Source organism: Protopterus annectens, chromosome 2.part0, assembly GCF_019279795.1.
Source record: "Protopterus annectens isolate FY-2018-M chromosome 2.part0, PAN1.0, whole genome shotgun sequence".
Classification (NCBI taxonomy): Eukaryota; Metazoa; Chordata; order Ceratodontiformes; family Protopteridae; genus Protopterus; species Protopterus annectens.
Genome location: NC_056728.1, coordinates 942,769,044 through 942,786,131, shown reverse-complemented (window position 1 = coordinate 942,786,131; position 17,088 = coordinate 942,769,044). Strand labels below are relative to the sequence as shown.

The 17,088-nt window shown below is 44.6% G+C and overlaps 1 protein-coding gene across 1 annotated transcript in view; it reads right to left on the bottom strand.

The window, feature by feature from the left end:
- Positions 1 to 17,088, bottom strand: part of LOC122793313 (non-structural maintenance of chromosomes element 1 homolog) — a 1,211,484-nt gene that overhangs the window by 996,357 nt on the left and 198,039 nt on the right. Inside the window, exon 3 of the mRNA XM_044061200.1 lies at positions 2,818 to 2,939. Within this exon, the coding sequence (XP_043917135.1) occupies positions 2,818 to 2,939 (122 nt within the window). The remainder of the gene's footprint in view (positions 1 to 2,817; positions 2,940 to 17,088) is intronic.

Genomic DNA, 17,088 nt, shown 5'->3' with positions numbered 1-17,088 from the left:
GGTATCTGTCTCAGTGAGACCCTTTTGCAGGATGTCTGTGTCAGCCGGAGAGTCAATTATAGCCCCTAGTTTGCAATAGTCTGCGAACTTGGTCAGCCATAGTCCTCCTGTGCTTGCCTGTACCTCTGAGAAGTATATACCGAACAGGAGGGGTCCTAGGACTGAGCTCTGGGGAATGTCACTTGTAACCGGTTTAGAGTCAGAACTAGCTCCCGCAACTCTTACCATGTGGGTTCTGTCCATGAGCCAGTTGGCAACCCATCTCGTGACGTAGGGGTTTATGTTCAGGCTGGTGAGCTTGTCTATAATACCCGAGTAGGGAATGGTGTTGAAGGCCTTTGCGAGGTCTAGATATGCTGTGTGGACCACCTTTTCCTAGTCTATAGCCTTGGTAACTGTATCAAAGAAGTCCACCAGGTTTAGGAGGCATGATCTGCATGATCTGCCCTTAAAGCCGAACTGGGTAGGGTCCAGTGTTTGGAGGTTTCCAATGTCTCTGTTAATGAGATCCATAGCTTTGCAGACCAAGTTAGTCAGGCTTACAGGGTGATAGTTCCCGGGGTCTGGTGTGGCTCCACCTTTGTGAAGTGGAATAACTGTTGCTGTGCGCCACTCTGTGGGCACATAGACTGTGGAGAGGCTGAGTTTAAACTGTGTTTAGGTGAGTGGTTAGTTCATCTTTGAGCTTATGTAGGACGCAGCCTGGGACACCGTCCGGTCCCATTGATGCTGTGTTTTTGGCTTTGGAGAGGGCTGTTTTAACCAGAGTGTCTGTGATTTCAGGGGCAATACATTCTTCTGGTATAGTTATGAGCCCTTTTGGAGGTGAGAGGGGGGTGAAGTTTGCACTGAGCCTGTCTGCCAGGATGTTAGCTATATCGGTCAGTTCAGTGTATTTTGTGCCATTCTGCACCAAGTCTGTGCAGATCTGAGAATTGCCACTTAGATTCTTGACATGGCTAAAGAATGCCTTGTGGTTATCTTTGGAGTCCATGGCAATTTTTCTCTTTTCTGTACTAGTTTCCTCCTTCTATTGTATAGCTTGTTTATGGCATGGGTCCACCAGACTGGTTTCCTTTTCTTGGAGGAGTGAGTCTTGGTTTTGTTTGGAATAGCACGATCCATGCATTCTTGTAGGTTCCCATAGAGTGCATTAGTAAAGGATTTTGCAGCTTGGACAGCATTATCCTTTAGCATAGGGGCTTTGAAACTTCCCACCTTGGTCTTAAGTAACGTGAAGTTTGCTTTTGAAAAGTTTTTCACTGTGGTTTCTTTGACCGAGGGTGTTGGCGGAATGTGGATATCCAAGAGTGATTAGATTATGGTCAGATCTAACCAGTGAGGGGTTGACCTCTGGTGTGGAACACCGGTCGCCCATGTTGGTGATGACCAGGTCCAATATGTTGTCACCTCTGGTGGGGGTGTTGACCAGTTGATCCAGGGTGTTTGAGTTTATAAATTCTAGGAAATGTTGAGCAAGGGAGTTTGTACTTGAGTAGTTCTCCCAGTTAATGTTTGGGTAACTGAAATCACCCAATATCAGGGTGTTTGGTAGGACCTTTATGTTTCCCAGTGTTTCCAGGAATGCGAAGTGGGGGTCCTGGGACATGGTGGGTGATCTGTAGCAAGCTATAATTTGAAAAGCAGTTTTGCCCGTTGTTAGCTGCAAGTGGATGATCTCTGAAGCATTGTGCTGTGCCACTAACCTGGAGGTGTGGGTATCCTTGATGAATATGGATACTCCCCTGCCTTTTGTATTTCGGTCCAGGTTTTGTGGCCAAAATGTATGGTATGAGTTGTAGCCTGGTAGTGCTGGGGTGCTCTCTGGAGCCTTAAACCAGGTTTCTGTTACTGCACAGATGTGCATTATATATGGCCACAATCCTTACATTTTTTTTAAAACCTGACAGCTTTTTAGCCATGTTGAAGCAGAGCATGAACTACAGCAATAGTAAAATAAAATATAATTTTTTTGTTTTGTTTTTTTAAGGAAGAAAAAATGAAAAAGGGATTGCCAACAATGGTAATCAAAGAAATTACCACAACAGTATAAGACAGAAAAATCAATGGTAAACAAGGAATGCACAGATAAGTGTACGAAGGATAAGGGAGGAATATACAATATAACTTCAAAAAGTTACTGAAATGAGAAAATGCTACATCACTCACAATACCACACTAAAGTTCGAGAGCTATCAGCAACTACTTCCACATGTGAAGGCAGCAAACGAGAACTGGGCTATTGTAGGGGACTAGAGCATTATAGGTAAGGAAGTAGCTCGAGAATTTCCAGTATAAAAAGCAGACTAGTCTGATCTGAGGGTTGGATCCAAATAACATCAAATAACTAACTAGCTACTGCTAAACTCTTTACTACAAAAGCACTTGGACTAGTACAGATGCATTATAGTGCAAGCCAAAATGCAAACATTTTCTGTACATCTACTGCTGTCTATTCTACAACTGCTTACGAAAAGTATGACTGTAATACTAATAATAATGTGACAGTCATAACGACACATAGAAAAAAATAACATTTCTATACATAAGACAAATATTTTGTAAGGAAATATGATAAAGTTACTTACCTGGAAATCTAAATTAACATGTAAGCTTCATGTAAAAGTTTCCATGCCTTTACTATTTCTTATTTTTACTTGTACCCCAGTTCTATAGCTTAATCACTGGTGTTCCTGAAACATAAGCATCAAACTGTCCGTGCCCTTTCAGAACAGATAATAGCTTAAAGGCTTTCTTGAGAAAAAAAATAATGATCTTAGCAGGTGGAAAAATGCTTTCTATATCTATGACACTTACTAATGCATAGTGTTGTTTTCCATCTTCTTCTGATACTCCTCTTCTTATCTGCATGAAAAGAGGTTGGAGTTGGTTGTTTATGATCTTGATGAAATCCTCTAGTTTATCAGCTGCATAGGACACTGCACATTCAAAGGACATAAAATCAAAAAAACACTGCCATCAAGTTCCCTATTTAAGCAACAAGACATTGTTCAATAAAACTGAAAAATAAACCAATGGGTGACTAGTACATCAAGTGGCATTAAAACAACAAAATGGATTAATTTCAACACATAGAAAAAACAATGTGAGAAGCAACATTTTGGAATCCTATCTTTCCCCAAGACAATTCCTCCCTCCCACTGTACAACTGAAATTGAGCTACTGTGTGTGTGTCTTTCAGCTTTTCCCGGTTAGGGGTAGCCACAGCAGAACTCTGGTCCGCTAATGACTGGCAGTAGATTTTTTACATGCCGAGTTTGCCAGCCCTGACGCACAACCTTCAACGAAGATACGCCCATTCACGCATGTCTCCACACAGAAGACGCTCTAGCTGAGAATCGAACGGCACGTCTTGCTACGAGGCAACAACGCTACCGCAGCACCGCCACCGCAGTATGAAGCTACTAGAAGTCAGTATTTTGTCATTCAAAAATTAAACGAATAAGCCCCTTAACAACTGACCACTTTCAAACGGAATGTTCATTAAATACTCACTTAGTATTTCTGCTTGTCAAACAATTAAATTTTTTCTTCAAAATTTAGGGAATGATATTGGCACAGATATATCCATAAAACATTAGATTGGGATCCTGTCCTCAAATGCAGAGTAAATAGAAGTTATGTACTTAACATAACGTTCCATGTGAGTTGTTTATCTTACCTTTATTCTCTCTGATGGGTTCGGAGCCGATCCTCGGCTCCAACATGGCCGATAGCAAGCTCAAGGTTTGCCAGTAGCTCGAGACCAGCCCCTTATCCCACAATGTACTGCTGGAATTACCTCAGATCTCGTTTGCTGCGAATAATAGTCTATATATATATATATATATATATATATATATATATATATATATATATACACACACATATATACAACATATACATACTCTCTCATATATATCTACTAAGAATACTTCCCAAAGGGAAAGAAGAAATATTGAATAACCAGCAAGGCACTAGGCTCTAAGTCAACAGTCAGCCAAGGAGGGGGAAGGACGTGAGAATAAAGGCGAGATAAACAACTCACATGGAACGTTATGGTAAGTACATAACTTCTATATGTGAAGTTGTTAAATCTCGCTGTTTATTCTCACTGATGGGTAGCGTCCCTAGCACCCTCAACCCTGGGTGGCTCATGGGAGTATGTTCTTCAATACCGTAAAACCAAAGGAAGCCCTGTCCCTAGAAGTCTTATCTACTTTGTAATGTGTGATAAAGGTATGAGGCTTAGACCAAGTGGCTGCAGTGCAAATACCGTCAAAGGGCAATTTAGCTTGAAAAGCAGAAGAGGTAGAGACAGCTCTGGTAGAATGGGCTTTTGGTTTGTGCGTTAAAGGCATGTTCGCATTTTCGTAAACAAAGGATATACAATTGGATAACCATTTAGATAAGGTTGTTTTAGCCACTGGATTGCCTTTTCTTGCTTCTGAGAAGGATACAAAAAGTTGATCTGATTTCCTGATATCCTTAGTTCTGTCAAGATAAAATCTGAGCTGTCTGTGAACATCAAGTTTGTGCAGCATATATTCCAATTTGCTAGAGTGGTTGGGGAAGAAACCTGGTAGTTCAATGACCTGATTGATATTTGGCTCAGAACAGACTTTAGGTAGAAATGAGGGGTTTGTTCTGAGAGATACCCTATAAGCATGGAAGATCATGTAGGGTGGTCTGATGGATAATGCTTGAAGTTCTGACACTCTGTGGGCAGACATAATGGCCACAAGAAATATTGTTTTCCAAGATAAAAATTTTAAAGCACAAGAAGAAGCTGGTTCAAAGGGAGGAAGAATAAGTTGAGACAGCATAAGGTTTAAATTCCAGGGAGAAAAGGGAATTTTGATCGGAGGTCTCATATGAAGAACGCCTTTAAGGAAGGTTTTGGATAATTTATGGCTCACAATATTCGAGCCACCGAGACCAAGGTGAAAATTTGAGATAGCAGCTAACTGAACTGGAACTGTAGCAGCTGCTGCCCCTTTCTTAAAAATTTTTGTCAAAAATTCCAAAATCGAAGATAGCGGAGCTCGAAAAGGGTCAACGTTCTGCGTGTTGGCCCAAATTGAGAACCTTTTCCATTTACTGCCATATAGTTTCCTAGCAGATGGCTTGTGAGAAGACAAGAGAATCTGTCTTGTATCTTCTGAAATTGAATGAGGCCTGGATTAGCCAAGCAGACAGTTTCAGGGACTGCAGAGAAGGATGAATGTCCCCTGACTGGTGTGTCAGAAGGTCTGGAACTGGGTCCAGGATCCCTGGATCCTCCAACAGATGATGGTGGAGAAACGGAAAACAAATCTGTCAAGGCCAGTAGGGGGCTATGAGTATAACCTTCCTTCCTAGCGATTTTGCTTTCTGTAAAAATATGGGTATTAATGGGAAGGGTGGAAATGTATAAAGGAGACCCGGGGGCCAATCGTGTAAAAGTGCATCTCTCGGGGGATGACAGGGCAAAGTAGCTTCTGTATTTTGAATTGATGTGGCTGGCAAAAAGGTCGCAGTAAGGCTGGCCCCATTTGCGGAAAATCAACTCCGCAACCTGTTGTTTGAGAGACCACTCGTGAGGAAGTGATATTGCCCTGCTTAGCTTGTCCGCTATGATGTCTGATTTCCCCGGGATGTGCGTTAACAGAAAACGCTGGGACGACACAGCCCATTGCCAAACCCTGAGGGCTTCTCGAAAAAGGGGGTAAGACTTGGTTCCGCCCTGATTGTTCAAGTACCAGACTACTGACATGTTGTCGGTCTGAATTGCAGTAGTCCCTAGAGGGAGAGAGTCCTGAAAGTACTGCAACACCAGAAGTACCGCTCTCAGCCCTAGAACATTGATGTGCAAATGTGATTCTTGATCTGTCCATGTGTCTTGGGCAGTCTTTCCCTGAAAATGCCCCCCCACCCTATCAGGGAAGCGTCCGTGGTCACAGTGGCTACTGGGGGAGAGAACAAAGGGTCTTCCTATCATGACATGAAAAGACGTCAAACACCACTGAAGGTCTCCTGCAAGAATCCGTGATAAGAATCATGTGGTGCATTGGTATTCTGGTAAGACCACTGAGCGAAGAGGTGCCATTGAAGGATTTGCATATGCATCCTTGTGAGTGGTATAGCCAGGATTGCTGCCGCCATCAAACCGAATACTTTCAATACCTCCGCTGTTGTAGCTTTGTTCTTTGACACCAGTGAGCTGATGTTTTGGCGGAGAAGAGAGCCTCTTTCGATAGGGAGACGTAGAGTGGTGGTTGAGGTATCTAACTCTGCTCCTATAAAAATGGTATGCTGAGATGGCGATAAGGCAGACTTTTCGAAGTTGATTGCAATTCCTAATTGATGGCAGAGTGTCAGAGTGTATTGTGCTTCCTGAGTCAACTGATGCCTGGTGGTAGAGGTGAGGAGCCAATCGTCTAAGTATGGAAACACCTGGAATTGTAGACGCCTCAGGTGAGCCGTGACCACTGCCATGCATTTGGTGAACACTCCGAGGGCTGAAGTGAGACCAAAGGGCAGGGCTCAAAACTGGTAATAATTGGCTCCCAGCTGGAAGCGCAGATGATCTCTGGAGCATCTGTCCATCTTTATGTGATAGTATGCGTCCTTGAGATCTATGGAGCACATCCAATCGCCTTTCCCTAAAAAGGGAAGAATGGACTGAAACGTGACCATTCGGAATTTCTCTTTCTTTACAAACTTGTTGAGTCTGTTGAGGTCCAAGATAGGTCTCCAGTCCCCTATTTTCTTTGGTACCAAAAAGAATCTTGAGTAAGTTCCGAATCCGACTTGGTCTGCTGGGACTGGTTGGATTACTCTTTTTTCTAGCAATCTGTGGACCTCTACGATTGCTTGTTCACTGAGACTGGGTGGAACATCTGGGATTTTCTTGATAGGAATGAGAGGGGTAAAGAACGGTATGAAATAACCTCTGGAAATAATGCTTTGTACCCAAGTACCCGATGTTATATTTAGCCAGGTTTCTGGGTACAAAGACAAGCGACCCCCGACTGCCTCCAGAGCCGAACAGTCAGGCCCCCTTTCAGTGGCACTGGTAGGACTGACCGGAGAAATGACCCCTGTCACCCTGATGCTGTGGACCCCCCTCTGCCACGGGGGTGGTGTCTTCCGTTATAACCCCCTCCTCTGCCTCTAGAGGGGGAATCACCACGTGTGTCCTGAAAGGCTACCTGAGTTTTTCGGAACCACACCCCCCCCCCCCCCAGGGCCGTTAGGGTAGGGCCGAGTAGGAGTGGAAAAATGGACCCCAACTGCAGATAAAGTCTTGCCTTCCTGCTCACACAGTGATGAGCCATCAAATGGGGTATTAATGAAGGAAGACTTGAAGGGTCCCGCAAAGGAGCAGAGACGCATCCAAGCTCGTCTTCGAACAGCAATGCCCGAACTAGCGGCTCTACTCGAACCATCAGCTGCATAGGATATGAGACGCATGGATGAGTTCACTACTGAGTTTAGGGTAGCAAGCTGGGCGTTGACTTTGTCAGCCACTGCTGCAGCTACTGAACCCTGGAGAGTATTCTCCTAGCTCTTTCAGGAGATCTCTCTGTAATCTTGTAAAATGGGTCAAGTAGTTCAGTGATAGCAGAGGAAAAAGTCGCTGAACTAAACATGCGCTTCCCATATCTATCCATAACCCCAGAATCTCTGTTAGGGGGATGGATAGAAGAGGATGTCTCAGATACTTCCTTTTTGTTGGCTGCAGCCACCACCATGGCATCAACAAGCACTCCTTTTGTCAAAAATGGCTTATCCACTGGGGCAGATATGAATTTATTGGGTCTACGAGGGACAGGTTCCATGGCCTCCGGTGACTCCCACACCTTACGAGAGATGAATTCCATGAGCTCGTCGTAAGGCGGAGACACCCAAGAAGTGGAAGGTTGAGAACCAAAAGCCTTCAAGAGCACAGACTCATCCTCAGTAGGGGTCTTGGACTGCCAATCGCCCCTCTGACTAAGGATCTCTAGTATCTCTGCAAAGGAGATATCCTCAGAGGGGGATCAAGGGGACCCGTCAGAGGGGGATCAAGGGGACCCGTCAGAGGGGGATCAAGGGGACCCGTCTGACTCATCTAAGTCCGTGTCAGATGACAAAGACTCCTGTGGGGAGTCTAAGTGCCTCCTCTTGCACAGTCTCTTCCTGGGCACCTCCTCAGTTGGGGGGATCTGGGGAGGTCTCAGAAGAGCAGTGGCCGCCCTGTGGGGGTACTTGAGGCTCTGGGTCTCTACACTTAGAGGGGTCAGTAGATGCAGAAGCAGACACAGGAGCTTGAGGGGAGAGGGAAAGCTGAACCGATGCTGACGTTGTCTTTGGAGACAAAACTCTTCTCATAGCATCGAAGGCACCATGGCTTCGACGAGAAGTAGTGGACAGACCTGAGAGTACCGTCTGATCCTCCCGCACTGAAACCCTGGGCTCCGAGCCTGAGGTAGGAGCCGAGCTCATCTGAGCAGAAGCCCAAAGAGGAAGAGTCGGCACCAAGTCGGTGCGACTATCCTCCCCGGACCTGACAGGAGAGCGTCGGCTCCTAGAGCCCTCGGTCAGCACAGAGGACATCAGAGTAGATGGAGCCGATAACCCCGGTGCGGGTATCGGCTCCAAGGGTTCGACCTCCATCGGTTCAACTTCGTTCGGCTCCGAGAGTCCAGTACGGCTCGTAGGAGGAGTAGACAAGTCCAGTTCCATGGTCTTTGGTACAGACAAGAATTTGACAAGTCCTGGTGCCTGTAAAAGCTTCTGCACTAGCCGATCCATGTCCAAATCTGAAAGGCTGTCTGAAGACTTAGATGAATGCACCGAAGGTGCTGACTGGAGCAGAGGTGAAGAACGAACTTCAGAGACCGGCTCCGATACTGAGAGCTGGCTCCAAATCACAGGTACACTCGGTTCCGATGACTGTGGAACCGATGACCCTCCTTCTGAAATTTTAGCCTTTTTGGAGACCTTATCTGATGACTTGGATTTGGAGGACATACTAGCACCTTTATGGCTACTCAAAACATCCGAAAATATAAGTTTCCTCCTTCTCTCCAAGAGGACTCTTGAAGAAAAGGAGTGGCAAATGCTACAGGTGCTTGGAGGTGTTTGGCCCCCAGACAGTAGACACACTGAATGTGTCCGTCAGTGACGGACGGACATTTTCTGCCCACAATCTGGGCATTTTTTGAATCCCGATTTGGGATGGGATTAATCCCTATCATCTGACATACTGAACAGAAAAGCAGTAAATTAGATTCACAAACAACTAAGCCCAAACTGGGCACCATCTATAACAGCCTCTTAGCCCCATATTTGTATCTCTATTTGTATATATGGGGCTAAGAGGCCCACAGAAAAAACCTAACTATTAAAGGGATTAATAGTAAAGGAAAAGGGGCTAAAGGCCCACACAAAATAAGCCAACAAGGCCCTAATTTTTAAACTATTTATACTAACTAAGAATTTAACTAGAGAGTAAATATAATAGTAATAACACACACTATATATATAAAACAAAAAAGAAAACTTTTTAAAGACTTGCTGTTGATTTGTTTCTAAAATGGTCCGAGCTAGCTGGATCACCTAGCTCTCTCTTGCCGTGGCAAACTAGACCTGAGGTAATTCCAGCAGTGCATTGTGGGATAAGGGGTTGGTCTCGAGCTACTGGCAAACCTTGAGCTTGCTATCGGCCGTGTCAGAGCAGAGGATCGGCTCCGAACCCATCAGTGGAATAAACGGAGAGATTTAACAACTTCACATCATCTGTTTCTTGAATTTTAACTAAAAGTATTACGGTTATTTTTTATGCTCCAACACATAAAAAGAATTTTTAAAAAAGTTCAGTTTTACATAAACAAAGCCATTTTCAGGCCTGAAATCACAACTGTATTAAACATGTAATTTTGGTAGCTTCTAATTTTACTCTGAAAACTATACAATGCTTACAGCTGACCAATTAGTGAATGTTGCAATTTCAATACTCTGACAGGAACTGCACCCTGATTTCAAATATCTCTATCACTTTCAACATATTTCTATAAAACATTCAGGACAAGACTACTGAAAAGTTCCACTTTATTTTGCCCAATCTAATTAGTTTGTAAGGAAAGTATACAAAAGAATCTCAGACAATGCATCATCATAATCATCATCATCATCCCCCTTTTTCCCATTTCTCTACATGGGGTCGGGGTATCGTGTTAACTGTCGCTAACTCTCGATTCATTGCCACACTGCTACCTTCTTCAACACTCATGCCTGACTGCCGCAGATCTTCTTTCACACAATCCATCCACCTCTTTGCTGGACATCCTCGCTTCCTCTTACCTTCTTCCTGTCTGCCCCAAATCTTCCTCACCAGGTTGTCTTCTGTTTTTCTGCACGTGTCCAAACCACTGTAATCTGTTCACTTTCATCTTTCCTGCAATTGGAGCTACTTTGGCTTCTGTTCTTATGTTCTCACCTCTTCGTCTGTCCCACAGTGTGCATCCTACCACCTTTCTCAGGCACTTCCTTTCCATTACCTCTAGTTTCTTCAACTGTTCGGCCTTTATTGCCCAGGTTTCTGGACCATACAGTAGTACTGGCCACACCACTGTCTTAAACACCTTACTTTTCAGCTTCTTTGGCATTCTTCTGCCAAACTGCACCTGATACTCTATGCCAGTTGGCAGCAGCCCCTCTGATTCTACCTTTAACCTCTTCATTCAGACTACCCTTCTCCTCAGCTACCCCTCCCAGATACTTGAAGCTGTTTCCTGTTCCACTATCTTCCCTTCTATCTCTATTCTCAGCTTCTTCTGATTTCCCCAATTTGCTGCCATCAGCACCGTCTTGTCTCTGCTTAGTTTCATCCCGTGTGCCTTCAGATTTGCATTCCATTTTCCTATCCTTTGCTAAAGTTCTAGCTCAGAGTCTGCCTGCATTGCCAACATCGTCTGCATACAGCAGCTTTGTTGATCCATCCCCTCCAACCGGTTTGCTAATGTAGACCATCACCAGTGTGAAAAGCAGTGGGCTCAGAGCTGAGCCCTGATGTACACCCACTCCCACTGGGAACCCCTCTGTGAGGCCCGAACACTGTTCGTACTTGAGTCATTGGGTCCTTGTACACCGCCTGCACTAATTCTACCAATGTTTCTGGGACTTCAAACCACCACAGTACTGCCCAGATCAGCTTTCTTGGGACCTTGTCATATGCTTTCTCCAAATCTAGGAACGCCCAGTTGGACTCTCTCCTCGTCTCTAGCTTCTTCTCAATGCAAACCGGGTCAGTTGTGCTGCATCCTGATCTGAATCCAAACTGCTCATCTCCCATCTTACATTCTACTACTCTGCGTATTAGTTTATCAATCACCCTCTCCAGAACTTTCATGTAATGTGATAGGAGTTTGATGCCTCTGTACTGCCCACAGTTGTGGATGTCCCCTTTGTTCTTGTACACTAGCACGAGTATGCTTATTCTCCAGTCATCCGGGATACGCCTCTCTCTCCACACTGCTATTAGTACCCTCAGGAGCCACTTCTCCCCTAACTCACCCAACATCTTTACCATACCTGCTGTGACCTCATCTGAGCCTTCTGCTTTCCCTGACTTCATCTTCCTTAGTGCTGTTCTTACTTCTTCTAAGGTGGGCTCCTCTTCTTCTCTCATTATTGGCTGTTTCTGGGGCAGTACAGCTTCTGTGGGGTTTTCTTCATTCAGAAGCTGCTGGAAATACTCCTTCCATCTGCCTTTGATGTCCTCTGGTCTGGTGAGCAGGTTGTTGCTGGCATCCCTTATGAAGGGTGTCTGACTATCTTCTTTATCTTTCTTTATTTGCCTTGCAACCTGATATAGTTTCTTTGTGCCCTTTACTGAGGCACTTTCCAGAAGTTGGTACAGTGCCTCTAATGCCCTAATCTTAGACAATGCATGCCTGTTAGAAAAAGAACAATATGCATATTTTGCTAATGGCATATAAAATGAGAGAAAATTTCATAAACCCCAAAATGACTGTCATTATAAATCAGCCTACAAATACATTTCATGTGCAAAGCCCCAAAAAATCATAAAAATGTCTCTCTCACTCTTCACTGTATTTTACCTTCATTAGCAATCTTATGTTGTACTTGTTTTATCACTTTAATGAATGTGGGCAGAACCTGAAAATGGGGCACTGAGATCAATGTTCTACTCCTGTTAACTAATTGAAATAAATAAAATTTATGACACAAAGTACTATTGTTTTAGCTTTCATTTCATTAGAACAGAAGGATGACATGATTCAGATAAGGACTGGATTTTTCAGCCTGAAAAAAAAAATGCAAAATGCATGTGTGTGTCTACTACAAACTGAATGGCAAAAACGGAGTTCCAAAATTGCATGGATACACTACTGGTAATATTGAGCAATAAAAGACAATAGCACTGTAACTATATGATATATTATTGTAAATTTCAAAGAAAATGTGTCATGACCATCAGCTACAAAACACGGTTAGATGATGATTCCAGAAGTAAAGACAACTGCACTTTATTGCACACAAGTAAAGAACGAAGAAGGCGTCATAAATACAGTGAGAAAAAGACTTCTGTTTTTTAGGAGAAATAAACAAATTTTTTTACTCATCAGTTAGTAAGAAGTCCATAATGAAGTATACTTGGTCATTACTACACTACACACTGGGCAGAAATTCAACACATAAGAGAAATAGACTACAATGCAAAATATCAGACTGAAACAATGAATTTGCTATGTATACATAAAAGAACGTATCATAGTCACCCTTTCAGATTTTTGAAATTTTCAGTTAGTAACCAAAGCATATTCCATTTCAAAAAGCTCCTACAATTGTAAATCTAAACTAGGAGGTTTTTGTCCGTCACCAGGTAGACTTTGAACACAAATCTTTAACCGCTCATGTGCATGGCATGCAGCAAATGAAAAAAATAAATCTTTCCTGGTAAAATATATAAGATTTTCACTTGTGCTATAATGACAATTCAGAACTACTATAGGCTACTGTTATAATAAGTACACTGAAAAAAAAGTTGCGTCTTACCATAACGTTCCATCTGTGTTGGTAGATGTTAATTTATTCATTACTGATAGGACTTCGGTTCCGTCCTCGGAACCGACACGGCCAGTACCAAGCTCGCGGCAGCCAAAAACTCTCAGCTAAGACCTACCCACAATGCCTCTCTCATAGTCTCTTCAGATTGAGTTTGCCTGGCCTTATAGTATAGAAAAAGTAGTTATGTACCTACCATAACTTTCCATGTTAGTTGTCTTCTTCTCGACTTCTTTCTTGCTGGTTGGATTCTGAGCCAATCCTTGGCTCCGACTCGGCCATCTTCAAAAGCTCGAGAGCTGCTTACTGGCTCAAGGCCCCCCTATATCCCATGATGCCTGGCGCTAGATACCCAGATCTCGCTTGGTAAGTCTAACTGCAGACATAATAATAAAGGAATCCTATCCTAGAATGCATAAATCCTACTGGAGAGACTACTAGTCAGAAAGGAATAGCCAGAGAAGACTCAGTCAGTGAAAAATCAAGAAGAACTCTTCTCGGTCCACTAGGATAGGGGGATGGAGGGTGGGATGCAAGAAAGAAGGCGAGAAGAAGACAACTAACATGGAACGTTATGGTAGGTACATAACTTCTTTATGTTAAGTTGTCTATCTCGCCTTCATTCTTGCTGGTTGGGACAGCATCCCTAGCACCTAAAATCCTGGGTGGCTCATCGGAAAAGACTCTTCAGAACAGTGTAACCAAAATCAGCTCTGCTCCTGGAAACCAAATCCAACTTGTAATGCGAAATGAAAGTATGTGGGTTGGCCAATGTTGCCGCAGCACAAATAGATTCCATGGTCAACCTAGCCTGAAAGGCCACCGAAGTAGCTAAAGCTCTGGTGGAGTGACCTTTTGGTTTAACTGGCAATTCTTTATTCCTCAGTTGATATATGAAAGTGATGATAGAAGTCAACCACCTGGATAAGGTTACTTTGGAGACCGGAAGACCTTGTTTACCTACTGCATAAGACAGGAAAAGTTGATCTGATTTTCTAATGTCCTTGGTTCTATGCAAATAAAAGTGTAGCTGCCTGTGAACATCTAACTGATGCAACTTATATTCCGCCCTGTTGGAATGGTTAGGGAAAAACACAGGAAGATCTATGGACTGATTCAAGTTACTCTCTGAAGAGACCTCTGGAAGGAAGGACGGATTAGTCCTAAGAGCAACCCTGTCATTGTGGAACACGAGGTACGGGGGAGGAATAGAAAGGGCCTGTAGTTCCGAAACTCTTCTGGCTGAAGTAATAGCTACCAGAAAAAGGGTTTTCCAAGATAAGAACTTCAATGAACAAGAAGCTGCAGGTTCGAAAGAGGGCAAAATTAGAGAAGCTAAAATCAAATTTAGATCCCACGGTGGTGGAGGATCTCTCACTGGGGGGCCTGAGCAGAGTGGTTCCTTTGAGAAAGGCTTTACACAGCTTATGAGACATGATATTGTTTTCCGACAGGCCAATGTGAAAATTTGAAATTGCAGCTAACTGAACTCTAATTGTAGCAGAAGCGGACCCAGCATGGAAGAGTTCCGCAAGAAATTCCAAAATGTAGTGTACAGGGGCTGAAAAGGGGTCTATACTTTTAGCCTCTGCCCAGGAAGAAAAACGTTTCCACTTACTAGCATAAGTTTTTCTAGTCATAGACTTATGCGATGACAAAATGATTTTGCGCACAGAGGGGGAGATATCTGGAAGCCTGGCTAAAGTTGGAAGTGGGGCAACCAAGTTGTGAGCTGAAGAGAGAGTAGGGATTGGTGCAGCCCGCCCGATTGATGAATCAGGAGGTCTGGAACTAGGTCCAGAGTCCAAGGCTGCTCAAGAAGATAGTGATGCAGGAACGGGAACCATATTTGTCAAGGCCAGTAAGGAGCAATGAGAATCATTTTGCAGCCCAATACGGAAGCTTTCTGAATTAGCTTCGGGATTAGGGGAAAAGGAGGGAATGCATAAAGAAGTCCCTGAGGCCAATCGTGGAATAGAGCGTCTCTGGGGGAGTGCCCGGGAAGTGGAAGGAGAGAGAAGAAATTGCTGCACTTGCTGTTGAAGGGAATTGCAAAAAGGTCGCAGCAAGGGTGGCACCATTTGCGGAAGATTTGGTCAGCAACTACCTGGTTCAGAGACCACTCGTGAGGCATGAGAATTGCTCTGCTCAGTCTGTCTGCTATGACATTGGACCTCCCAGGGATGTGCGTTGCAATCAAAAACCGTTGGGAAGAGATCGCCCACTGCCAGAGTCTGAGTGCTTCTCGACATAGGGGGTAGGACCTGGTTCCGCTCTGCTTGTTGATGTACCACACTACAGACATACTGTCCGTTTGAATTGCAATGGTCCCGGTAGGAAGAGAGTCCTGAAGAGCCTGCAACGCTAAGAGCACGGCCCTCATCTCCAAGACATTTATGTGCAGATGGTACTCGTGAGGTTGCCAGGTGCCTTGGACTGTTCTGCCCTGATAATGCCCCCCCCACCCGATCAGGGAGGCATCCATGGTCACCGTAGCAACTGGAGGGGGGAGAACAAATGGTCTGCCGTGGAGCACTGACGTGGAGACCATCCACCATGCAAGCTGCTTCTTGCATGCTTGTGTGATCATAATCATGTAAGACATGAGAAGTTGCTGGAAGGACCATTGGGTGAAAAGAAGCCACTGGAGAATCCTCATGTGAAAACGAGCTAGAGGGAGAAGTACGATTGCTGCTGCCATGAGACCCAGAGTTTGAAGGACAAACCTGGCTTGAATTCTTTTGCATGCTAATAAAATCTTCACATGCTGATGAATCAATAACACCCTGTCTGGTGGGAGGCTCGCTAGCATGTCTTTGGTATTTAAATTTGCGCCTATAAAGGTGATAGATTGACAGGGGGACAATGCAGACTTTTCAAAATTTATTGTGATACCTAGCCTGGAGCAAGTGTCAATAGTGCAGTCTCTGGCTCGCAGAAGGTGATGTCTGGTGGTAGCAGTGAGGAGCCAGTCGTCGAGATATGGAAACACCTGGAATCCTTGCCGTCTCAGGTGAGCGGTAACTACTGCCATACATTTGGTAAACACCCTGGGGGCTATGGTGAGATCAAAGGGCAGAGCTCTGAACTGATCATGGCTGGCTCCCAGCCGGAAGCGAAGGAATCTTCTGGAGCGTCTGTCCATTTTGATGTGGTAGTACGCATCCTGAAGATCTATAGAGCACATAAAATTGTCCTGCCCCAGGAAGGGCAAAATGGACTGTAGCATGACCATGCAGAACTTCGTTCTTTGTACAGACCTGTTCAGTCTGCTGAGATTCAGAATGGGTCTCCAGTCCCCTGTTTTTTTTGGTACCAAAAATAACCTTGAGTAAATTCCGGATCCTTGTTGGTCTGCTGGGACTTGCTGGATGGCCCTTTTTCTTAGCAGTTTCGAGACTTCTTGAACTGCTTGGTCCCTTAGATTGGGTGGAACGTCTGGAAGGGACTTGTTTGATCTTACGGGGGTGCGAACGAAGGGAATTCTGTAGCCTCTGGATATGACGGACTGTACCCATTTGTCGTGTTATGTCTTGCCAGGCTCTTGGGTACAGCGATAATCTTCCCCCAACTGCCTCCAGAGGTGAGCAGCCAGGCAACCCTTCAGGGATGCTGGAAGGGCTTCAGAGAGAAAGATTCTTGCTGCCCTGATTTTGCAGACCCCCTCTGCCACGAGGGTGGCGTCTGTTATCGTTCCCTCCTCTGCCCCTGGATGGGAACTCACCACGTGTGTCCGGCAAGGCTCCTTGGGATTTCCGGAACCACATCTTTTCACTCTTCTGACCCTTAGGATATGGTCTGGAAGGAATGGAAAAATGGACTCCTATAGCAGAGAGAGTCTTGCCTTCCTGCTCACACCTGGTAAGGGTATCCTTCACCTGTGATCCAAAGCCAGAGGAACCAGCAAAGGGGATGTTAGCGAAAGACGCTCTGAAAGGTTCCGCAAAGTTACATAGCCGCATCCAAGCGTGCCTCCTTAGGGCCACGCCTGTGCCTGTGGCTACTCGCACCATCGGCTGCATATGAAATGAG